At 44.3% G+C, this 26,622-nt stretch overlaps 1 protein-coding gene across 2 annotated transcripts in view; it reads left to right on the top strand.

Moving 5' to 3' along the window:
• The window catches only part of vps26c (VPS26 endosomal protein sorting factor C), a 62,580-nt gene that overhangs the window by 5,331 nt on the left and 30,627 nt on the right, over positions 1-26,622 (top strand). The window contains exons 2-3 of one of the 2 annotated variants that reach the window (XM_059650151.1): positions 22,279-22,422; positions 23,092-23,241. In XM_059650151.1, the coding sequence (XP_059506134.1) occupies positions 22,279-22,422; positions 23,092-23,241 (294 nt within the window). The remainder of the gene's footprint in view (positions 1-22,278; positions 22,423-23,091; positions 23,242-26,622) is intronic. The other variant, XM_059650153.1, reaches the window with a different exon arrangement.

Here is a 26,622-nt window from a genome sequence, read left to right as displayed (position 1 = left end):
AATTAGGATCTTGTTTCTTAGCTTTACATATTGTTGGTGCATCCTGTCCTGTAAGACACAGATAGTCCTTTTCTGATGTATTGCAGCTGAGCCAGTGTTGAAAGTATATTTTCATTTGGGAAGTGGCACATTGTCTTCTGGTTGGTACCAGAGGTCATTGCTGTGCACAGACCTCCGAGATCTTCATAGCAAGAGGAAAAATGAGACAGAATGTAGGTGATTAAAAACGGGCTTTGCAGAGCTTCTATGCAGATAGCTCAAAGGTGCAATCAGTCAGGGGTTCTCAAAGGACAAAGAAAATTACAGCACAGGAACAGGCTCTTTGGCCCTCCAAGCCTGCGCCGATCAAGATCCTCTGTCAAACCTGTCATCTATTTTCTAATGATGTGTCCATTTGCTCCCTGTCCAAATATATCTTAAAAGACGCTAACGTTTCTGCATCTACCACCTCTGCTGGCAACGCGTTCCAGGCACCCACCACCCTCTGTGTCAAGAACTTTCCACGCATATCTCCCCTAAACTTTCCTCCTCTCACTTTGAACTCATGACCCCTAGTAATTGAGTCCCCCACTCTGGGGGGAATAAATTTTTTGCTATCCACCCTCATGATTTTGTAGACCTCAATCAGGACCCCCTCAATCTCCGTCTTTCTAATGAAAATAATCCTAATCTACTCAACCTTTCTTAATAGCTAGCACCCTCCATACCAGGCAACATCCTGGTGAACCTCCGCTACACCCTCTCCAAAGCATCCACATCCTTTTTGTAATGTGGCAACCAGAACTGTACACAGTACTCCAAATGTGGCCGAACCCAAGTCCTATACAACTGCAACATGACCTGCCAACTCTTGTACTCAATACCCTGCCCAATGAAGGAAAGCATGCCATATGCCTCCTTGATCACCCTATTGAGCTGCGTTGTCACCTTCAGGGAACAATGGACCTGAACACCCAGATCTCTCTGTTCATCAATTTTCCCTAGGACTTTTCCATTTACTGTACAATTCGCCCTTGGATTTGATCGTCCAAAATACATCACCTCGCATTTGCCCAGATTGAACGCCATCTGCCACTTATTTGCCCAACTCTCCAGTCTATCTGTATTCTGCTGTAATCTCTGACAGTCCCCTTCACTATCTGCTACTCCACCAATCTTAGTGTCATCTGCAATCTTGCTGATCAGACCACCTACACCTTCCTCCAAATCATTTACATATATCACAAACAACAGTGGTCCCTGCACAGATCCCTGTGGAACACCACTGGTCACAGGTCTCCAATTTGAGAAACTCCCTTCTACTAGTACTCTCTGTCTCCTGTTGCCTAGCCAGTTTTTTATCCATCTAGCTAGCACACCCTGGACCCCATGTGACTTCACTTTCTCCATCAGCCTGCCGTGGAGAACCTTATCAAACGCCTTACTGAAGTCCATGTGTATGACATCTACAGCCTTTCCCTCATCAACCAACTTTGTCACGCCCTCAGAGTTCTATTAAGTTGGTAAGACATGACCTTCCCTGCACAAAACCATGTTGCCTATCACTGATAAGCCCATTTTCTTCCAAATGGGAATAGATCCTATCCCTCAGTATCTTCTCCAGTAGCTTCCCGACCACTGACATCAGGCTCACCGGTCGATAATCATCTGGATTATCCTTGCTGCCCTCCTTAAACAAGGGGACAAGATTAGCAAGTCTCCAGTCCTCCGGGACCTCACCCGTGTCTAAGGATGCTGCAAAGATATCTGTTAAAGCCCTCGCTATTTCCTCTCTCGCTTCCCTCAGTACTCCGGGATAGATCCCATCCGGATCTGGGGACTTGTCCACCTTAATGTCTTTTAAGATACCCAACACTTCTTCCTTCCTTATGTCAACTTGACCTAGAGTAAGCAAACATCTACCCCTAACCTCAACATCTGTCATGTCCCTCTCTTTGGTGAATACCGATGCAAAGTACCCATTAAGAATGTCACCCATTTTCTCTGATTCAGCGCATAACTTTCCTTCTTTGTCCTTAAGTGGGCCAATCCTTTCTCTAGTTAGCCTCTTGCTCTTTTTATATGAATAAAAGGCTTTGGGATTTTCCTTAACCATGTTTGCCAGCAATATCTCATGTCCTCTCTTTGCGCTCTTAATCCCTCGCTTCAGATTCGCTCTACATTCCCGATAGTCTTGCAAAGCTTCATCTGTCTTCAGTCGCCTAGACCTCATATATGCTTCCTTTTTCCTCTTGGCTAGTCTCACAGTTTCACCTGTCATCCATGGCTCCGTAATCTTGCCTTTTCTATTCCTCATTTTCACAGGAACATGTCTCTCCTGCACGCAAATCAACCTCTCCTTAAAAGCCTCCCACATATCAAATGTGGATTTACCTTCAAACAGCTTCTCCCAATCTGCATTCCTCAGATCCTGCCGAATCTTGGTATAGTCGGCCTTCCCCCAGTTTAGTACTCTTCCTTTAGGGCCACTCCCTTCCTTGTCCATGAGTATTGTAAAACGTACGGAATTGTGGTCGCTATTTCCAAAGTAGTCCCCTACTGTAATATCAACCGCCTGGCCGGGATTCATTTCCCCAACACCAGGTCCAGTATGGCCCTTTCCCGAGTTGGACTAATACATACTGCTCTAGAAAACCCTTACACACCTTATAAATTCTGCTCCATCTTGACCCCTAACACTGAGTGAATCTCAGTCAATGTTGGGAAAATTAAAATCTTCCCATCTCATCCAAAACGAACACAAGAAGGAAGATGCACAGAAATTAATTCCATTCTGCCAAATGAGACCAGAGAATCTGTAAGTGCTGTAACTAGTGAGGAACAATAACTCTCTTTCTCACAATCAATGTTGTCAAAACCTGCTATCTCCATCTGTACAGTCAGACACTAACCATTCAACTCCAGGAACAGTTACAACTGCTGAATCTAACTTTTGAGTTTCATTCCATTCAGTATCGAATGTGAAACTTGAAGAAATAACAATTAAAAACTGAAAGAACTGCATGTGCTGTAAATCGGGATCAAAAACAAAGTTGCTGAAAAAACTCAGCAGATCAGGCAGCATCTCTGAAGAAAAAAAACAGAGTTCATGCTTCGGGCTTGGTGACCTTTCTTCAGAACTGGCATATAATCAGCTGGAGAAGTAACAGGCGTGCAAAGATTATAACTTCATTTTGACATGTTTAGTGGTAGGGATTTGGAACGCACTGCCTGTGGGGATCATTGGGATTATCAAAGATTACACGACTGGATTCTTTGAGGGCCACACACACATTCTTGTACAAGGGCTGGTTTTCCTACTGACAGCAATGTATTGATACCCTAACTGTCAGCCTGAGAAGAGCAAAGGGTTATGATACAAGTAGTATTTATACATATTTGGATAGATGCAAATCATTCTGTTTAGCAGTTGGATCAGGTGATGGGCACGTGACACATAATCACAAAATATTAACAAGATTTACAGAGAACTGAACACACAAGATGTGGTTAATGAGATTACAATGTCAACCCATTAGCCCCTAGTTATCAAGTGTCCAGGTAAACATGAACAATGGTCACTGAGATAATGGGAACTGCAGATGCTGGAGAATTCCAAGATAATAAAATGTGAGGCTGGATGAACACAGCAGGCCAAGCAGCATCTCAGGAGCACAAAAGCTGACGTTTCGGGCCCAGACCCTTCATCAGAGAGCAATGGTCACTGCTACTTGCCCTAATGAGGTTACAATTTCAACCCATTAACTCTTAGTTAACAGAAATGCTCCTGCAAGATGGGCCATTTCATAACCTTTTTAAAAGTATTTGGACAAGTATGTCATAACATTCAAGGTTATGGGATTAATTTAGACTTAGTTGTTTTGGTAGTACAGATTTGGTTGGTTGAAGGACCCCTTCGGTACAGTATAATTCTGAGTGGTATATTTTCTTACTGTGGCCTTAATTTAGCATTAGTCTGTCAGTGTGGGTTATAGGATGAATGAGTTGATCACCTCTAGCAGTGCAGAAATGAAATTTATTAGAGTGGAAAGAGCTGAAAATTAAGTTTGCTTTAAAGGTCCAACAATGCTAACTGAAATATTTTAGCTGTGAAGTTGTTATTATGTAGGTCATTAGCTTAATAAAAATGGTTTAAAAAGTAGCTGCTCGGATCAGATGAATTCAATTCTTGTTAAAGTGCACATCATTTTTTTTTCTACCTGATAAAGGCTTGGTTGTTTGAATGTCAAATGTTTATACGAAAGAAGTATTGAATAATTTTGAAGAGAACATTACAACAGGTTGGTGGGGTTTGGGGAAAAGAGGCATCGTAATCGATCTGATGCATTTCAGGATGGGCCATGCGATGTCATGGGTTGAAATAGTAGTATATGTTGATGTTAAGTAAATCAGATGAAAGTGATGCTTCAGCTGCACTTTATATGTGCTTATGTTATGAGAGCTGTCACTTTGTGATTTTTTTTTCCAACTCACCACTTGTGTCCTGCAGACGACCTATGGGTCCTGTCCTGCCTGATTTGTTTGTCAGCAGTGTGGTTAAAAGAAGACACAACTAGTAGGAAGATTTCTGCTGCTTTTCGTGATCAAAGAGCTGATCATTGAATGCCTAGTTTCAGTTTGAAAGTTGAAGTCTCAAGTGGGTTTCCAAATTCTGCCTATTGTTCTTTTGTTCTCAGCGAAAATGAAATCCCCAGGCTACATACTCTAACAGTAAATATTCATACTTGCTGCAGTTCGTCAGGCCTGAGTTCACTTGGCCTGGAATTATGTCACAATATGTCTGAGCAGGTTGATGAAAATAACTAAGACATACAAGGCTATGGGCCTTGAAAATGCAACTAGAATAGTTAGGTATAGTAAGAATTGCTGATGCTGGAGTCCAAAATAACAGTGTGGAGTTGGAGGAACACAGCAGGTTTTCCTGCTCCTCTAATGCTCTTAGAATAGTTACGTGGTTACTTTTGGTCAATCTTGATCCAACTGGCTGAAGGGACTGTTTCTGTACTGTAGATCTTTATAAACTGCACCTTGCTTATGTTGTTGCACGCTGTTTTAATTATTTCTCTGTATCAAAGTACTCAAGGTCAGCATTTGTTGCCGACCTAATCTCTAATTGCCGTTAAACTGAACGGCTTGCTATGTTATTTGAGAGGGCTGAAAATGCAATTGCTGTGGACTCATGGACCATATCAGGTAAGGATATCAGATTTCCTTCCCAAAAGGACAGTGGGAAACCAGGTGGCTTTTTAAAAAATGACAATTAGTGTTATTACCATGGTCACCATTACTGAGATGAATTATCGATTCCATAATTTATTAATTAAATTCAATTCCACCAGTTGCTGTACATAGAATGTATAACGATATGCTGTAATGGGAGTTTTGGCCTTAAATGTGCATAAGAAGTCTGTCCCCGCTGCTCACTGTGACAAAGACTGTCACCCCTCTGGGAGAAGAATTTCCTTCTCATTTCTAATTTATCAGTTAATTCTAAGACTGCCTTCTGGGTCCTGTACTCTCCCATAAGGGGAAACATCCTCTCAGCATTTATTCACTCGCGCATCTTAAGAATCCTTCATGTCTTATTTTTCTAAATTCCAATTAATAGAGTCCCAACCTGTTTAAGCTTCACTGATAAGATGTTCCCTCTGTGCTGGGGACCGTTCATGTGAACCTTCCCTGAACTGCCTCCAATGAGATAACATCTTAAGTAAGTGGACCAATACTGCAGGTATAGATTTATTCACCACAGAAAATCTGTTTTGTAAATATATAACTGATTTTTCAATTTTTTAACTCTCTATTTAAAGATGTATTTCTGTGTATAGATTTTAAACTTTGTAATTTTGAATTTTCAACCAAATTGATCAGTAAGAATTGTACGCTAGGAATGGCATAATACCAGCAGTGCTAACTCTTCTCTTTAATTATAACTGTTGTAAAATCAGTTAACAGGTAAGAAAGAGATGTAATCTTAAACTGTTTTGTTGTTGCACATACTGAATGATCTGTGTTTATCACTGAAACGACTGCTGCTTTATTATTTTACTGAGGGGAATCCTGTATCCGTGCTTGCTTTCCTTTTTTTTTTGCTGTGCCGTTCCATATCCTTTGGTTGGCAGAAAATTCAAAGACAACACAAAATGGGGTGTAAGATAACAAGGTGTGGAGCTGGCTGAACACAGCAGGCTAAGCAGCATCAGAGGAGCAGGATGCTCCTCTGATGCTGCTTGGCCTGCTGTGTTCATCCAGCTCTACACATTGTTATCTCAGATTCTCCAGCATCTGCAGTTCCCACTATCTCTGAAACAAAAAGGGGTTCTGGATGTGAGTTTGCTCGCTGAGCTGGAAGGTTAGTTTTCAGACATTTCGTCACCATTCTAGGTAACGTCATCAGTGAGCCTCTGACGAAGCACTGGTGTTATGTCCCACTTTCTCTTTATCTGGTTAGGTTTCCTTGGGTTGGTGATGTCATTTCCTGTGCTTTTTCTCAGGGGATGGTGGATTGGTTCCAAATCAATGTGTTTGTTGATGTATGCATTAGAACATTATTCCAACGAGCCACCACACACTGCAGCACAGAGGAACTACGCAGAGCAGAGGAAAATCACCGAAACAGCGTATTCAAAAAGAATGGGTACCCTATGAACGCAGTCCACCGATTCCTCAGCAATAAACCCAAACAAACAGACAAAACAGGCTCAGAAACCATAACCACTCTCCCCTACATCAAAGACATTTCCGAAATGACTGCCAGACTACTCGGACCTCTTGGCATCAGGGTAGCCCACAAACCCACCAACACACTAAAACAGCAGCTAATGAACTTAAAAGACCCTATACAGACAACAAGCAAAACAAACGTCATCTACAAAATACCTTGCAAGAACTGTGACAAACACGACATTGGACAAACTGGCAGAAAGCTAGCCACCAGAATCATGAACATCAACTAGCCACAAAACGACATGACCCACGATCACTCGTATCCTTACATACAGATAAGGAAGGACACCACTTTGATTGGGACAACACATCCATCCTAAGACAAGCCAAACAAAGACACGCACGAGAATTCCTAGAAGCATGACATTTCAACCGGAACTCCATCAACAAACACCTTGATTTGGAGCCAATCTACCATCCCCTGAGGGGGGGAAAAAAAACAGGAAATGACATCATCAATGCAGGCAATGACATCACCAACCCAAGGAAACCTAACCAGATAAACAGAAAGCGGGACATAACACCAGCGCTTCGTCGGAGGCTCACTGATGATGTTACCTAGAATGGTGACGAAACGTCTGGGAACAAACCTTACAGCTCAGTGAACTAGCTTACATCTCGAACACAATAAAGACCCACTCTCTTGTGGACCGAGAGGATGAGAGTGCTGTCTTGGAGGTGAAAGGAGGACGTCGGGTTGGCTGTGCACCCTTGCGACCAGTGGATCTTAATGCTGGCTTCGGCCTAACGCTGGTTCAGGGGAGCAGCCAACCTGCAACGATGGCTGCGGCAAGTGCTCGTGCCCCAGGTCAGGGGGTCCGGAACACCATCCGTGTTTCTGTAAAGAAGGTGGATGAAGGTGCACCTGTGGACCGCACCTTCTTCGTGAAGAGGGTCCTGTTGGACTGTTGTGGGTTTGCTGCTGCGGACATTTACTGCTTGCAGGATTTCCCCTGAGGAGGTTTTTACGATGTGACCTTCCGGAGTGCCAAGCTTTGCGAGCGCTTCCTGGAGGTTTTCAAGGAGAAAGGAGGTGAGGGCCCCCTCTCTGTATTGACCGCTGTCCCACTGTTTGTGATGCCAGCACAGAGGAGCCGTATGGTGACTGTACACATGTACAACCCGCATGTGCCAGCAGTTGATGTCCTGACCTTCCTCGGAAGGTATGTGAAGGTGGAAGGGGACCTAACTGACATCGTGGACCCCTTTGGCATCTGGACGAGTAAGAGACAGGTCAAGGTGACGCTGAGGATGGGCGCAGACGGGAATGTCGCACACCCACCGTCCAGCTTCGCGATCGGCGGGAGCAGGGACTACCTGACCTATGCAGGGCAACCTAAAGTCTGCCATGCCTGTGGTAGGTCAGGTCACATGGCGGCCGACTGCAAAGCTACCATCTGCAGGGAGGAGGGACGCCTTGCAAAGGATTGCCCACGAGAGACAAGCTGCAACCTTTGCGGGGAAGCGGGCCACTTCTATAGGGCATGCCCGCGGCCGGGTACCACCTACGCCCAGGTCGCCGGCAGGGGAAATGCGGGGCCAGCCCCCCCGGAGGAGAGGAAGGCACCAGGGCCCAGCAAGGACCCCACTAATGTGCAGGAGGGCCAGGCCGTGCAGGAGGGCCCAGCCCTGCAGGATGGGCCCGAGGCCAGCAAAGCACCCCTGCAGGCTCCGATCCCCCCCCCGACAACCCGGAGCCAATGGAGGCGGCGACAGGCGACCCAGGGGAGTGGATAACAGTCCGGAAAGCGAGGAGGAAGGTGCATCGATGGGCCCAGGAACCGCAACAATCAGGCGGGAAGAGGCAGCTACGGGGGGGCTATAAGAGCTCCTCTGACGAGGAGGATTCGGAGAGGGCCCACCCGAAGCAGAAGTTAAAGGTCTCGAGGGGGAAGGAAAGCAGCACCCCGCTTCCAGGTGACGGGAGGCGTCCTGAGGCTCACTCCGACACCCAGTCAAGTGCCGCTGGAGCACTGGAGGGCCCCCCAGAACTTCCAGGCGGGAAGGAGGAAACAGCACGTCCCAGCCTGATCCGGAGCCGGACCCTCCTGCCTCCGCACCCCTGACGGGGGGATGCCACCCGGAAGGCAGCACGGACGGTTTCCTGAGCCCAGAGAGCGTCCAGCAGTTAGCCCGGGCAATGGGCATGAAGGGACAGATGGAGGGGCTGGACCTTGGACTTGGGGAGGGTACTGTGGTCACTGCCCACAATGGGGGTACGAGTTGCGAGCATTAATGTGCGCAGCGTCAAGTCAACCGCGAGATGTGTGTCCACGTTGGCCTACCTGACCACCATCAAGGCGGACCTCCTGTTTCTGCAGGAGTGCGGGATACCGCACCTCGGCAGGTACGGGAAATGGTCCGGCGCCTGGACCTGTGGGCCTTCGATCTGGTCGGGGGGTAACGACTGTCGCTCCTTGGGCCTGGCTATTCTGCTGCGGGGGCACAACTTCACCATCTCTCAAGTTCAGGAGGTGGTTGGGGGGCGCCTCCTAGTGGCTGACATCACCTACAGGAATGCTCCCCTGAGGCTGATCAACGTGTACGCCCCAGCTGTACGGAGTGAGCGGTTGGCCGTCCTGCAGCGGCTTCCACCCCTGCTGGCTACGTCCAGGCCGGTCATCCTAGGCGGAGACTTCAACTGCAAGATCCGGCGTGGGGACAGCGGGTGGGGTGATTCAACTGGACGTCACGTCCAGATTCCTGATGGGCACGGTGAAGGACGCCAAGCTGCTCGACGTCTTCAGCACCCCTGCAGACGGAGCGCAGCAGAGGTACACCTGGTCGCGGCCAGACGGGTCTATCCGCTCAAGGATAGATTTCCTGTTTGTGTCACGGACGTTCTCGGTCAGATCCACCGGTGTCGAGCCGGTGTTTTTCTCTGACCACTGCCTCCTGTTGGCCGACTGTCACTTACAGGACGACCAGCCGGCCGGCAAGGGGACGTGGAAGCTCAACATGACTCTGTTGACCCCAGAGAACGTTGAGGAGCTTAAGAGGGAGTACGCCGGTTGGAGAACCGTGAAACCCCTCTTTGAGTCTCCAGGCGACTGGTGGGAGACGGTGAAGGAGAACATCAAGAGGTTCTTTGTCCTCAAGGGTGTTCAGAAGGCAAGAGAGAGGCGGGGAAAGCTGTCGCGACTCCAGAAAAGGGTGCAGAACCTGCTCCTTCTGCAGTTGATGGGGGTCGATGTCACGGAGGACCTCCGCGAGGTGAGGGGCCAGCAAGCCTCGCTCTTCGCCACGGAGGCCTCCAGGATAATCTTCCGGTCCAGGGTCCGCTCCATGGAGCAAGACGAGACATGCTCGCGTTTCTTCTTTCAGAAGGTGCACAAAGAGAGCTCTGTGCTTAGCCGGCTGAAGGAGAACGACGGCTCGGTGACGTCGTCTCGGCCTGACGTTTTGAGGATCAGCAGATCCTTCTATGCCGGACTGTACGACACGAAGCCCACGGACAGCACGGCCTCCGAGTCGTTCCTGTCGTCTATCATGGAGGTCTTAGACGACGGCACGAGGGAGTGGCTGGACCGGCCGATATCCCTGGACGAGCTGGCTAGAGCCCTCAAGTCCTTGCAGAGGAATAGGACTCCCGGAAGCGACGGCTTACCGGTCGAGCTGTATTCCGCTCTGTGGGGCCTGGTCAGCCAGGACCTGCTGGAGGTGTACGATAGTGCACTTCGGGCAGGGGAAATGTGCAAGTCCATGAGGAAGGGCATCATCACCCTCATTTACAAGAGGAAGGGGGAGAGGGAAGAAATTAAGAATTGGCGTCCCATTTCACTTTTGAACGTGGACTACAAAATCCTGGCCAAGGTCATTGCCAACCGGGTCAGGTCTGTCCTGGAGTCAGTGATTCACCCTGACCAAACCTGTGCTGTGCCGGGCAGGAAGATCGCTGAGAGCCTCGCGCTCATCAGGGATACGATCGCCTACGTACAGGACAGGTGGGTGGACACCTGCCTCGTCAGCCTGGACCAGGAGAAGGCCTTCGACAGGGTCTCTCATGCTTACATGAGGGACGTCTTCTCCAAATTGGGGTTCGGGGAGGGCATCCGCAATTGGATCCGGCTGCTCTACGCCAACATCGTTAGCGCAGTCTCGATCAACGGGTGGGAATCAGACAGTTTTCCCATCAGATCTGGAGTCAGGCAGGGCTGCCCGCTCTCTCCTGCCTTGTTCGTGTGCTGTGTGGAGCCCTTCGCCGCCTCCATCAGGAAGGACGTGAGCCTGAAGGGCGTGACTATCCCAGGCAGCGGAGGCCTTCAGGTCAAGACCTCCCTGTGCATGGATGATGTCGCCGTCTTCTGCACCGATCGTCGGTCGGTGAGTAGGCTGTTGGACATCTGCGGCCAGTTTGAACTGGCCTCGGGTGCCAAAGTCAATAGGGGTAAGAGCGAGGTCATGTTCTTCGGGAACTGGGACGACCGCTCCTTCATCCCCTTCACCGTCAGGACAGACTGCCTGAAGGTGCTGGGTGTTTGGTTTGGTGGAGCTGGGGCATGCACTAAGACTTGGGAGGAGCGTATCGCGAAATTTAAGCAGAAGCTGGGCAGGTGGACGCTCCGGTCCCCCTCCGTCGCGGGTAAGAACCTGGTTGTCAGGTGCGAGGGGCTTTCGGTACTGTTGTATGTGGCGCAGGCCTGGCCTATTACCTGGACCTGCGCCGCTGCGGTCACCCGGGCCATCTTCCACTTCATTTGGGGGTCGAGGATGGACCGGGTCTGCAGAGACACCATGTACAAAGACCTGGGAAATGGGGGATTTGGCGTACCAAACGCCACCCTCGCCCTGACGGCTACCTTTGTGTGTGGCTGCATCAAGCTGTGCGTAGATCCTCAGTACGCAAACACCAAGTGTCACTACTTACTGAGGTTCTACCTGTCCCCGGTGTTGCGAAGGATGGGCCTGGCCTCGTTGCCGCAGAACGCTCCGAGTAGTTGGACCGTTCCGTACCACCTGTCCTTCGTGGAGAAATTTTTAAAAGGAAACACCTTTGACCACAAGGCCGTCAGGCAGTGGTCAGCACGTAGTATCCTCAGGACCCTTCGGGAAAAGGAGAGAGTGGATCCCGTCGTGTGGTTCCCCACGCAGACTGCCAAAGTCGTTTGGCAGAATGCCTCATCGCCAGAACTTTCAAACAAGCACAAGGACATTGCTTGGCTGGCGGTAAGAGGGGCTCTGCCAGTGAGATCCTTTATGCATGCCCAGAATCTCTGCGCCACCGCACGCTGCCCTCGAGGTGGCTGCGGGGGGGACGAGACTGTTGATCACCTCCTTCTGGAGTGTGCCTATGCGCAGGAGGTCTGGAGGGGGATGCAGTGGTATTTGTCGAGGTTCGTCCCGAGCAGCTCCGTGACGCGGGACTCCGTGCTCTACTGGCTGTTTCCGGGGACGCACACCGAGACCAACATCAACTGCGCCTGGAGGACCATCAGTGCGGTGAAAGACGCTCTTTGGTCTGCCCGCAACTTGCTGGTCTGCCAGCTGAAAGAACTGACCCCGACCGAGTGTTGCAGACTGGCGCACTCCAAGGTCCAGGGCTACGTGCTGAGGGACGCGCTAAAGCTTGGGGCAGCCGCCGCCAAGGCGCGGTGGGGAAAGACCACCGTATGAGCCCCCTCGTCCAGAAAAGGGAAAAGAATCCTATCTGGTAACTGGGCCCAGCTGGCGCCTTCTCCAACTGGTCAGGGGGCCAACTGGGACTGTGCGGGGTGACGACTGCCGGGGCGGTTTCTTTGCTTTGTTTTTTTTTCTCTGTTTTGTTTTTTTTCCCTTTAGTTGGTGTACGTACCCCCAGGTAACCCGGAGTGGCTTGCATGACTGGGTAGGTGTATAAATGTTTTATTTTTTGTACATTCTATGAATAAAGTATATTTTTTCAAATAAAAAAAAGTGACGAAACGTCTGAAAACTAACCTTCCAGCTCAGCGAGCAAACTCACATCCAGAACCTCAACCTGAGCTACAAATCTTCTCAAAACTCGCTAACAAAATGGGGTGTATAGTTCTAAAGGGGGTGTTGGAGCACAAATCAATGAAGGTAGCTAGACAGGCAGAGAAAATCGTTGGCTTTGATAGCAAGCAGCACAGCACAAGAGCAAAGGAGGTGATGATGATCAGGTACAAGACACTTGTTAATCCTGTGTACTTTGTGGGCACCACATTGTTGGAAAGAGTGAATGAACTAGAGAGAGTGCAGAAGTGATTTACAAGAACTTATAAAAATCCAGTTGTGAGGAATTTGAGTTATGGGGATAGACTGTAGAAGTTGTGACTGTTCTGTGAAGAGAAGGCAGCTGACAGGAAATCTGATTTTCCAAGTCATGAGCAGGCTGGAAAAAGTACATAGGGAGAAGCTATCACCCTTGTAAAAGGAGCAAGAACAAATGGACATTGATTTTAAAGTGACGCAAAAGAAGCGAGGGCGATGTGAGAAAAAGCTTTATTTAGATAGTGAGTTGTTAAAATATGGGATGCGATGCCTGGAAATGTGCTTGAGACAGATTCAGTTGAAGCTTTCAAGGGATACTGGATGATTATTTGGATAGAAATAGTGCCCTATGAGCAAAGGCTAAGCAGGCTGGGTCTTTGTCACTGGAGTTACAAAAAAATTCTTAAGAGGCTTGACGAGGTAAATGCTGAGAGCATGTATCTCCTCATGGGACAGTCTAGGACCAGAGGGCATTGTCTCAGAATCACGGAGTGTCAATTTAAGATCATATTTGAGATCAGATTAGCCATGGTTCTTTTTGAATGGTGGAGTTGGCTCAAGAGGCTTATTCCAAACAGTGTTTAGCACTGCTACCACACAGTACAGGGACCTGAGTTCAGTTCAAGTCTTTGATTAATGTGAGTGTGGAGTTTGAATGTTTTCCCCATATCTGCATGGTTTCTTCAGGTGCTCCACTTTCTCCTCGCTATTCAAAGATGAGCCGGTTGGGTAGATTGGCCATGGTAAATTGCCAAGTGGTTCCAGGGATATGTACGCTGGGTGGATTAGCCATGGTAAATGGGGGAGTACAGGGTCTGGGTAGGATGCTGTTCAGAGGATTGGTGCAGATTTCATGGGCCAAATGGCTTTACTGCCCCACAGGGATTCTGGAATTCTATTTAACTTGAAATGTTAAGCAACATTACTTAATACATTTTGATTTGCATCCCTCAACGGGATGGTTGACTATAAAGTCTGATGTTTTTAGATTTTTGAAAAATAGCTGGCTGTTATCGTTGGAAATCTTTTGAAGCAGTTTGCTCATTTGGACATTTGTTGTTTGTTTGATTTTTTTTGGGAGATTCAGGTATCATTCCTGTCCGTGATGCTGTAATACTTGTTCAAGTACTGAGTCGTCTTCTCTTGTCTTCGTTTCCTTCCTCACTTGCTTTAGTCACAATATATTTCTCCATCTTTCTTTGTCTCTAACTACTTGCTCTCCTTGTTCTTCATGCTGTCTCATGTTCTGTAGTGCATGTTCTTTGGTGGGATGTGGGCATCACTGGCAAGGCCTGTTTTTATTCTGCCCCTGACTGTTCTTGATGTTGACAGTGAACCACCACCTTGAACCTGATGGAGTCCATTGGTCTGGGTACACCCAGAGTGGTATTAGGAAGGAAGTTCCTGATTTCTGTTTCTGTCACTGTCCCTTCACTGTTGTTTAATTCCAGGTTATGTTAGTGTGTGGGTTGGAGGGGACTTTTGGATGTTGGTGTTATACACCAGTTGTCGTTCACCTTCCCATTGGGAGAAGTTGGGGGTTTTGGAAGATGCTATTAAAGAGACTTGGTAAATTACTGTAGTGCATTTTATATATGGTATGCACTGACGGAGGGACTGAATGTTTAAGGTGCTGGTTGGACTAGTGATCAAGTGGGCTGCTTTGTCCTGGATGATGATGAGTTTCTTAAGAGTCATTAGTGCAGCACTGATCTAAGCATATGGACAATATTTCATCACACTCTTGACTTGCAGAAGACAGAGGCTCTGGGGAGTCAGGAATAAGTTATTCCTGCCGAATTCCTCGTCTCTGACCTGCTTGTATATTCACAGTATTTACGTGATTATTTGGTTAACTTTCTCATCAATAGCAACTCCTCGGATGTTGACATTTTGCCTTTACTTTAGAAGGAACTGATAGTTGATTTGAGTATAGTTTCCATCGATGACCACTCTGCACTTTCACCTCAAATGAGCTGTCAAGCTCACGTCCTGGTGAAGTAAAACACAATGTTTTTACATGCCTATCCCTAATTGCCTAGAGGGCAATTGAGAGTCAGCCACATTGCTGTGGCTCTGTAGCCTCATGTAGGCCTGGCCAGGTAAAGATGGCAGTTTCCTTCCCTAAAGGACATTAGTAAACCAAATGGGATTTTCCAACAATCAACAGTGGATTCACAGTCATCATTAGATTCTTAATTCCAGATTTTTACTGAATTCAAATGCCACCATCTGCCGTGACAGGGTTGGAACCAAGGTCCCCAGAACATTATAATAAAATGTGGGGCTGGATGAACACAGCAGGCCAAGCAGCATCTCAGGAGCACCTGCTCCTGAGATGCTGCTTGGCCTGCTGTGTTCATCCAGCCCCACATTTTATTATCTTGGAATCTCCAGCATCTGCAGTTCCCATTATCCCCAGAACATTATCTGGGTTTCTGGATTAACAGTCCAGCGGTAGTACCAGTAGGCCATCACTTCCTCATATGAAGTAAGAACAAAAGTTTCTATTAATGTAAAGAAGTGGTGACATTTAGAAGTGGCGCATTATTTAGAATCTTTGTGTTCTCATTTGGAATCAGATTGGTCTTATATCTAAAGTGGGAATTTATAAAATGCCACATTGATTGACTGTCTGTAAATTGTGTGCTTTTTGAACAAAATAAATGTATCTGCAGCTGCAAATTCACCCCAGTGTGAGTGAGAGTCACCGACCGGGACCGGAAAGGAATTCCGGGAATTAAATCTGGGAATTAAATATACATATTTATCAATTAAAACCTTCAAACTAATTAAAGGTTTAATAGCATCTTAGGTTTGTTCAATACATCCTCATCAGTGATGTGAACCTTGATCTTTTACTTAAATTCTGTGTCTGATGCTGTCTCTCTCACTAACACCTGAAGAAGGGCTGAGGCTCTGAAAGCTTGTGACTTCAAATAAACCTGTTGGACTATAACCTGGTGTCATGGGACTTCTGACCTTGCCCACCCCAGTCCAACACTGACACCTCCACGTCATATTTGTCTCCCTATTTCTTGTTTCTCATTCACTTTTGGAGGAGCTGCCATTTGGTTTGAGTATAATTTTCATAGATGATTGTCCTGTACTTTCTCCTCAAGTAAAGTATCCCTCTCCTTTGTGTTTGAATCAGTGCAGAACTACATTGGGAGGCTTGGGTATACTGTTGGGGGTTGGAGAAGAAACATATATTGCTAATGAAAAAGGCACTGTGTTAAAGATTAGTCAAATTTTAATTTCTTTGGGTGTCACCAGAGAAGAACAGGAAGCTGGCTGCTGGAGTCAAGGCTAATCTGGTAATTACAGATCAGTTAATTTAACATAAACAGTTTACAATCTTTACTACATATTTTAGGTACATTTAGAAGCAACCAGCATAAACTTCAAAAGGTTGAGCTCTACTCAACAAACCTCATATAATTGAATGAATTGAGGCCAGTTGTGGCAGATAGGGGAAGTGCAATGTACCTCAGCATTAGAATAGCCTTTTACAAGATAGATTAGATTACATTCCCTGCAGCATGGAAACAGGCCCCTTGGCCCAACAAGTCCACGCTACCCCTTGAAGCATCACACCCAGACCCATCTCCCTATAATCCACACACCCCTGAACACTACAGGCAATTTAGCATGGCCAATCCACCCAGCCTGCACATCTTTCGACTGTGGGAGGAAACCGGAGCACCCGGAGGAAAGCCACGCAGACATGGGGACAATGTGCAAGCTCCACACAGTCGCCTGAGGTTGGTGTCAAACCCGGGTCCCTGGTACTGTGAGGCTACGGTGCTAACCACTGAGCCATCGTGTCGCCTCCCATATGACATGGGAGATTATTAGAGAGGATTATGGATTAGTGAACAATTTTTTAAAAAAAGCAAACTGGATTATTAAAAGTTAGAAGAGAGAAACAGTGGGAGTTTAGGGCAAATTTTCAATGGTTGAAAATGGGTGTAAGTCTATCAGTTGGTTCTGTTTCAGCAGCACTTCTGTTCACTGTTTATATGGGTGAGCCGAGAATATTCCTCGAGAGAAAGGCACGAACATTTTCAGTTCATAGGAAAAAGGAAGTATAGTTCACTCTTTAGAACCTAAAGAACATGTAAATGGAGTATTGTATAAAACATGCAACATCTTGAAAGTGTTCAGACCTCAGCAGTTCTAAAATTATGTGTAGAGCAAGAAACTGAGTTAATATTTTGAGTCTGATATGACTCTCTTTCAGAACTGACTTGCTGCTGTGGTAGATAAACCCTGAGAGTGGAGACATGTAAAATAACAAACTGTGGAACGAGTGAAGAAGTTTTTAGTAGCAGTAAGGTTGATAATCAGTGGAAGCAAATATCATCTCTGGTTCATTTGACAATTAGCGAGATGTAAAGTGATCAAAGAAATATAAAATAAATCAAAGCATTGGTAGACTGGAAGACAATGTTGGGCAAGGGTAATGAGAATTGGATTTGCTGTGCTTTAGGATACGGTCAACAGTTTTGGACAAGCTGAAGTTTATGAAGGGTGGGAGGTTGGCTGGAAAGGTGGCGCTGGTGGTTAGAGACTAACATTTGTGTGGGAGGCGCTGAAAGCAATATCTTCAATCTTCCCGATTATTTCTTTGGAAATTTATGTAAATTTATTCTGCGTTGCAGATGAGCAGTGTAACAATTTTTAAACAGGAGGAGGGTTTGATAGTGGTGATTGTGAGTTAGAGCTATTTGGGACGTCAGGATGTCTGAATTTAGAACCTGATGCTGCTGAGGCCCAGCAAGTAAGTGAGAATTAGGGGCCAAGGATAAATCCTTCAGAACACCACAGATAACAGGAGCAGGAAAATAATGTGTTGTAGTTAAACTTGTGGCTAAAGCTACATAAGAGTGGAACCAAACAAGTGCAGCCCCACCATACTGATAATGGAGAAATATTGGAGGAGGGTTATTGGTAAACTGTGTCATATGTTGCAAACAGATTAGGAGGGATATAGAGAGATGGATTACCTTGACCTGAGGATGTAATTTGTGAATACAAATGTGAAGAACTGCAGTTGCTATAAATCAAAGACAATGGAAATTACAGGAAAAGCTCAACAGGTCTGGTAGCATCTTTGGAGAGAAATCAGAGTTCTGAAGAAGGCTCCCTCAACCTGAAACATTTAGTGATTTCTCTTCACAGATTCAGCCAGACCTGTAGAGCTTTTTCTGTAATTTCCATTGTTTCAGGCTGAATGAGCCTTCTTCAGAACTCTGATTTCTCTCTAAAGATGCTACCAGACCTGCTGAGCTTTTCCTGCAATTTCTATTTTTGTCTCTGATGTAATTTGTGACTTTGGTAAGAGTCATTTCAGTAGTGTGACCGCTGCAGTAACCTGATTAGAGGTCTTCATGGCATCTTGGGAAGGGGACACGTGGATATGCAAAGCAACAGCAGATACGATGACTTGAGAGAAAAGTGGGGTTGGAGATGATTTACAAGGACTGGAGGTCAGGATTCTGAATCTAACTAGGGACCCCAGCCCAAACTGGACAGTGGAATTAAAATTAAAACTATACTTTGTGGCATGAGTGGAAGATCAGCTGACCTGTATATTGGTTGAAATGATACATAAATAGCACATTTAATCAAGGTTTGACACCATTTAATTTTCTTATTTCTTGTATTAATCTTATAAACAATTAATTTTTGAAAATTAGTTAGTTGTTGAATTTTTCTATTGAAAATTGCTTCATAATATCTATAAGTGGCAGATGCTAATTAGCAGAGCTGCTAATTAAAACAGAAGCCTCTTGTGAATCCGTCTGTGACTTTATGTCATGGGTGATGCCTACAATCTAATTATTTCCTTGAAAATTACCCACTCTTGTCATAACATTGCCTGCTTATCGCTACTGTAGGGCAAAGAGAATTTTGAGATTGCCCTTCAGTTTCAAAATCAATGCTTTGATCACCTGGGGGATTGATAATTGGGCAGAAACAAAAGGCTTAAAAAGAACATCACCCTGTGCAAAACAAAATCCGTATTAACAAGTCAACTGCATTTTGTACCTATCCAGATGTCGTCTTATTTGAACAGTATTTTGTGTTTCTGAATTTATCTGATTTGGTAAGCTATTCATTGTTTTAACTGTTTGCAGACTTGAAGCAGACACCATAACTGAATGTTCTCTTTTTTAAATGCTGCTTGCTGTTCAGTTAGTCCAAAAGGCTTGCTCAGTAGATAACTGAGCCATCCAGACTGCAATGATTGTCAGTGTAACCCTGCTCTGTGCCCATTTTAACTGGTACCGTTAGACAGTAACAGTACAGAAATTGCCCTGGATTGTGTTGGATTCCTTTCCTTACTATACAGGAAGTATGTGTTACCAACATTGGTGAGTGTGTGACTGGACTCTGCTGTTATGATTTATGTGGTTGAAATAGCACCCTGTTAAGTCTTATGTTCAATGTACAGCAAGCACAATGAAAATGTACCGAAGGCCTTGTAACATCAGACTCTAGGTTGGAGTCGAGGAGAAAAGGAAAGAAATTTTGCTGCGTAAGACTGATTTAAACCCTTTGATACTGTGTTAATATTTCTGTGAGGATAAGGTACTTCACAAGGAGGTATTTTCCCCTTGCACCATGTAAGCTATAAGGAAATACACGTTTTCTGTTCCTTAATGTTTTGGCCATGTCATTCTGAAAATTGTTTGCAATGTACACAGGTAATGAAATATTAGACTTTGTTATATTGTAATGGGAACCGGTGAGAAGAGGCCTGTTGGGGGTGTCAAGATAGATGATCAAAACTCAGAACTCCTGTTCGATACTTGCATCAAGTCAGCTTCAGTCATGTGCTGAAATAACCTTACAAAAGGTTTCCGGATGCTTTGTCTTCTGAGGAATATTGGGGCCAGTTATTCCTTCCTCTTCCTTTGTTCCCACCTTGCACCCTTGTCTCAATTTCCTCCCTGACCTGAAATTATTTAAGTTCTATTGAACAAGTGGGGAAGGGTGTGGTGGAGTATGTGTGTGATCTCTTGGGGACTGACAGCACTTTGTTACTGTGCCTCCTGCAAGTTTCCTCCATAGAAAGTTCTGAAATTGATGAACATTATTGTACATTTTTTAACAAAAGCTGACTTCTACATAAATAAAGTAATCGGCTTTAAATTCAGAAAAATTTAGTAGGCGTGTCTTTGCTGTCCTCTGGTGGTAGGAAGACGCTATAACCACATCGGTATAGATTACGTTAGAAGTTGGACCGGCTCAGGCAGCAAATAATGCAAACTGAGGATGGCATGTGTCTGGTTATTTCAGTATGGAAAACCTCAAAGACGAAATTCCAATATGTTTGTCTTTTGTCTAGTATTAATGGACCTATGTACTGGCAATTTTCTTCTATTTTGTTGGTTTTGTATTGGAAAATTGAATGAAGAATGCTAATCTGTGCTGTCTAAATGTTTCCTTTTGCCTTTGGACTCACCATTAACTCTACCTGATCCTATGTATATCCTGTCAAAGCGGTTGCAATCTGGTGTTCGACTTCTGTCAATGATAGTGAGTTCTGATTCTGATATCCGATAGCTTGATTAACTCAAGGTGGCTGGAATGCTTTTGCATTGGTCGTATCTCTTGACTTTAATGCATTTACTTTCATATTACTGGTGTCTTGAAATCCAGTCTTTGGGAGTTAGTGCCACTTAGAGGTATGCAATGGAGATAAACAGCTGGAAGGTGATTTTGCCACACATTAGCATTGTGGTTGTAGCTAAAGCAGTTGGCTATCAATCATTACTTTGCTGGAGGTTTTAGAAAGGCCAAGCAAGTACTTGGAATATTGATTCCCTTGTTCAAAGAATAGATTCAAAAGATAGACGTGTTTATGATCAAATAACTATACTGTTTAGGCTCATGATCTTAGATTCAATATTGACTGTTTTTCTTTCCACAGATGCTGTCAGGCCTGAGCATCTCCAGTATTTTCTGTGTTTGCTTCTCACCTCTTCACTGTTTGTTGATTTTTCAGCTGCCATACCCTTTGTCTCTAGAATTCTTTCTGAAAACTCTTCCTTCCCAAAAATGCATTCCTTTGACCAAATACTCAATTAGCCTGTCTTTATTTTCTCACTCTTTCACAGTGTGGGCTACTCTTCATGAACTAAGCAGAAGTTGCTCGAAAAGCTTAGTAAGTCTGACAGCATCTATGGAGAGAAATCAGAGTTAATGTTTTGGGTTGAGATGACCCTTCCTTGGAGTTTTTCCAGCAATTTCTATTTTTGTTTCTTATTTACAATATCTGCAGTTCTTTCAGATTTTACGGGCTGCTCTTCATCCTCTTATAGATATGGAACAGATGCAACGTATGCAAACTTCCGTCTTTTTGAGAGTACTTTTGCAGGTGGTTCTCAGCTGAGCTTTTTCTTTATAATTCTAGTCCATACCTATACCAATTTGAGTACCAGATTGAGTCACAGTGATGTAGAAGACTTGAACTGACATGATTAGGAAAATGTGCAGATAATCCTCAGATGTGGTACTTTCTTGTTATAACCTTGCGGTGTAATGTATTGTTACATTTGTGTTCCATTTTTCGATTTGTTTAAGAGGCTCATTTACTGCTCCTTCATTCCTCCTAGATTTTAAATGCTAAGTGCAAAACCTCACATTGGTTCTGATTCTAGATTATGGTTTTATCAATGTATGTTAAGAAAAAGTTTTTTTTAAAAAGTTCATTGAAGAAGGCTGGTGCAAGTGGCTCTATTCTGAATGACAGTATACAAGGAAATCAATTTTAATGATTGTATTGACACATTTACACGACTGGCATGACTGGTAGAATAGTGGGGCTTGATTATCAGTGATTTCCTCTGGTCAACGTTATAACAGCAAAGGAATTTCAATTAATTTGTTTGGACATGTTATGATGCATCGAGGGCAGGTAGAATTTGAACCTGGATTTTCTGGCTCCGAGGTAGGGACACCAAACTCTGTCAAAAAACCCTTAAGTCATTTTTTTAATCAACCGTTTTGGACACGTGATATACCTCTGGGGCAGGTCGGAATGGATCTTGGATCTTCTTTGTCTCCTTTATATGTGAACATAGGTGGGTCCCCAATTAATTTTCACAGCCTGAATAAATGTAACAACACCAATTGTATATGTGTTGAGATAATTAAACAAGGAAAAAAAATGCATCTCAAATTTCCATGCTGATTTGAGCTGTCTTTACATGTGCCGGGGAATTTTAAGTGCTTGTTAAACTAAAGAGTGTACAACAAAATGGTTTGCTAATAGGTGGGGCCAGCTTTAAATAACAGCAAGACATGATCTGTACTGTGGCTCTATTGCAGGAAACTCTGTCTGGAGTAGTTATTTTCTCCAGTAAAGAAGCCATTCAGCACCAGGGAATCACCTTGGCCATGGATGGAGCCGTTAGCCTGCAACTCAGTGCAAAGAGTGTTGGTGTATTTGAAGCTTTCTACAATTCTGTCAAGGTATGCAAGGTTGTCCCTACTCCTTTCCTCTTCAAATTAGCTCATTGTAGCATTAAATGTTTGTTTTCCATTTTATTTCTCTTGCTTCATGTCGATTGGATTGTCTGAACTAATTTCACCGCACTTAGCTGGGAGTGTTTTACCTATCAGAGGAGAGCTGTACACCACTTTGTTTCTGCGATAACCTTCCAGTTACATGGTTTGTTGTCCAGTGCAAAGAGCTAGCTTGCTCATGAATGCAAACTTAAGTGTTTCCTTTTCAAGGAGAGAGAGCCAGCATATATTTATAAGCTGTCCCTCATATCTCTGACTCCCCAAATATGCAGTGGTTCTCGAAGTTGGGCTAATTTATCTCAAGGGATTTGATTTGTGCTACATGTCTACTGTTCTGTGCAAAAATAGAAGTATGTGGAGTGTATAAAGTTCAAAGATGATTTACTTCTAGGATGGAGTGTGCTTTTCCAAGCTCGGGTATGATGCAGATTAATGAAATTCCCAATCTGTTTGCCACTGCAACGGAACAGTACCATGGACTACTGGAGCTCTGTTCTGGGACTTTGGCTTCTGCATTTGAGTTGAGGAACATGAGACACGCAAATGTCAGACACTGAACCTTAGCATTTCGTAGCTACTCCTCAGAAACACAGAGTTTCTTCTGTCTTTCCCCAGCCAATCCAGCTTATCAGCAATAGCATAGAGGTAACCAAGGCAGGAAAGCTTCCAAGTGGCCGGACAGAAATTCCTTTTGAATTCCCTCTAAAGGTAAAAGGCAGTAAAGTTATGTTTGAGACATACCATGGTGTCTTCGTAAATATTCAGGTAAGAGACAACAGTGTGTATTAATTTTTTTAAAAATTGTGCTCAGCATAATTACAATTTATTATTACAATGTCAGCATTATTACTGTAACTTATTTGGGCCTGGACTGGAGTGAGTGAGAAGAGAGTGAGGATTTTCTCCTCTGATTTTATAATGTTCCACACTGCTATTAACCCACCAGAAGCAGCAATCTTTAGGAATAACTGTAACATTTATTGGAATACCAAGGATTATATTAGATTTACTGTCGATTTAAATACCTTGCTTAAACTTGCTTTCTGTTAACCTCAGCATCAGTTGTTCAACCACTGGTACACTTTAGCTGTCTGGTATTTTAATCTCCTTGAGATGTTGAGATTGAGGGAATAAAAACAAGCAGAAAAATTCCCCTCCCAAAAAATTGAGAAAATAGTAAATGCTTCCAACAAAATGCAATAAGCCGTCACAAAATACGAGCTGCTGTGATATGTGATGCAATAATGGTTCAGTACAATGCAGCTTTAAGGAAAGTAAGGTCAAAGGCCAGAAGTGGTCTTCAACGCTAACTACGTATTTTGTGAATAAAAAGCTGTACTTGCATTTATAGTATGCTTTCAATGACCTTTGGATGTGCCAAACCCTGTCACATTTGAAGTACCTGAAAAGAAGCAAATTTGAAGTGTTAAAATGAAAAAAAAATGTTGCTGACTCTATATATTTTATTGGCATAACTCAGAAATTTGTTAATTTATTTACATAAATTTTAAAAGCCTAAAAAGCCTGCCTCTTGCTGTTCCTCGGATGTTTTTGCTCCCTGACATCTAACTGTGCACTTGGTTTGCTGATGCATCTAGTCTTTAATTTTTTTTCTTTTGTCTGTAACAATTGCGCAATATGCTCAATCTGTGCCTTACTGCCCTTTTTGTCTGTCCATATTGCCACTCTTCCCCCTCTCTTTCCCTCTTTCTCTTTTTCCCTCCTAATCATCTTCTCTTGTACACCTTGTCCCTCGCTGCCGGTCTTCCTTTTCCTTGCCCTGCCTCCTCACTACCACCACCTTCCTCCTCCTCCTCCCTACAACCATACCAATGCCTTTCCTGTGGCTCATCACCTCCCTCTTTTACTTCCCCTGCTCCACGTATACCTTGTGTACCTCATTTCTTTTTCCCATTGCAAAAGCCAGCTTCCCAACGCACTCTGAGCACTTATCAAACCTGATTATTGTTCGCATTGTTGGAACTTTTCCACTGTGAGAGAGGGAGAGAAAGTAGTTGATTCCAACATGTGATTCAATTGAGGAACCACTTGTTGTGTTTGACGTGGGGAACTAACTGTATGTAGATACTTTTTACATCTGGTCTGAAGTACAATGGTGTACACAATGTATGGGCCTCTTGAGCTGTATAATCCAAAGTGTGCTTTGCTTCTAGTTTACAATTCTAATTGCAGCATGAAGTTTTTGTCTTTTTAATCATTGGAAATAAATTATTCCTCTCATTCACTAAAAGCAAGGTGGGTTGGCTCACCAGATTTGAAATGTGTGTTTTTCGTGTAGTTCTGAAATTTGTGGATCTAAACTTACACATTTAAATCAGGAATACACAGACCATTTGGTTTATTTAGCCTGTTCTAGCAATTAATAAGATCATAGTTGATCTGCTAGTTGTGTCAATCCTACTTTCATGTCTTCCATCATACCTTTTGACTCTCTTGTCAAGCAATTTATCTGTACAAATATATGAAATAGGAGCAGGAATAGATCATTAACATTAACAAACATGCGCTGTCACTTGTTTCGGTCATTATAATTCACATTGAGGCCTCAATGTTACATGAAACTTTATGGAGCTTGTATTATTTACTACATTTATGCCAGCTGGAGCTAAGTGCTGCAGCAACACTGCTGTTTTTATTTTAACAAACTGTGATAGTGCCCTGTTTTTATTCCCAAATCTTTTAATAGTGTCTCAATTTGGAATGAAATATGGTTATTGTTTTCAAAGCTGTGTTACAAAGAAGATTACAGCACAGGAACAGGCCCTTCAGCCCTCCAAGCCTGCGCCGATCGAGATCCTCTGTTGAACCTGTCATCTATTTTCTAAGGGTCTGTGTCCATTTGCTCCCTGCCCATCCATGTACCTGTTCAGATACATCTTAAAAGATGCTAACGTGTCTCCGTCTACCACCTCCGCTGGCAACGCGTTCCAGGCACCCACCACCCTCTGTGTAAAGAACTTTCCACGTATATCCCCCTTAAACTTTCCTCCTCTCACTTTGAACTCATGACCCCTAGTAATTGAGTCCCCCACTCTGGGGGGAAAAAGCTTCTTGCCATTCACCCTGTCTATACCCCTCATGATTTTGCAGACCTCAATCAGGTCCCCCCCTCAATCTCTGTCTTTCTAATGAAAATAATCCTAATCTACTCAACCTTTCTTCATAGCTAGCACCCTCCATACCAGGCAACATCCTGGTGAACTTCCTCTGCACCCTCTCCAAAGCATCCACATCCTTTTGGTAATGTGGCAACCAGAACTGTACACAGTACTCCAAATGTGGCCGAACCAAAGTGCTATACAACTGCAACATGACCTGCCAACTCTTGTACTCAATACCCCGCCCAATGAAGGAAAGCATGCCATATGCCTTCTTGACCACCCTTTGACCTGTGCTGTCACCTTCAGGGAACAATGGACCTGAACACCAGGATCTCTCTGTTTATCAATTTCCCCTAGGACTTTTCCATTTACTGTATAGTTCACCCTTGAATTTGATCTTCCAAAATGCATCACCTCGCAATTGCCCGGATTGAACTCCATCTGCCATTTATCTGCCCAGCTCTCCAGTCTATCTGTATTCTGCTGTGTTACTTGATGTTTGAGTTTTGCTTTGTTTATATTTGTCTCCTCTGGTTCCCATTGCCTTCATCTTGCAGTGAAGTTACCTTACATTGTTGTACAGAAAAGTCAACTTAAAACAATGTAAGTTAATTTGAGAAAACATTTTGAAGTTATCACTGTGCTTTAGGTGAAATGCTTGATTTATTATATCTTGACTAAAGTGGACATTTAACGATCATGAATAATATGGATGTTTGGTGTAGGTGACTCACACCTGAGATGAACATTACAGCTAGGTTATAAGGTTAATTATCCAAAATCGAAGGTCAGCACCAAGTGATGAAACCTATATTTCAGTTTTCTGATTGTTGATAATCAGTAATGATTTGGTATTCTCTCTGTCATTTGGGGTCAAGCTATGGCAAATAAGTTTCTGTAGTCTAACGTATCGTTGTTCTGTACGGATGAATTCCTGTAAAACTACTTATCCAAGCTTGACTGTACTTGATCTGAAGTATATTTTAATTACAATGCTCCGTCATTGACCATTTTGCCCTTTTCC

The sequence above is a fragment of the Stegostoma tigrinum genome, chromosome 12, assembly GCF_030684315.1.
Source record: "Stegostoma tigrinum isolate sSteTig4 chromosome 12, sSteTig4.hap1, whole genome shotgun sequence".
Lineage (NCBI taxonomy): Eukaryota > Metazoa > Chordata > Chondrichthyes > Orectolobiformes > Stegostomatidae > Stegostoma > Stegostoma tigrinum.
The sequence above is the reverse complement of the archived record's forward strand: the minus strand, read 5'-3'. Positions and strand labels throughout refer to the sequence as shown.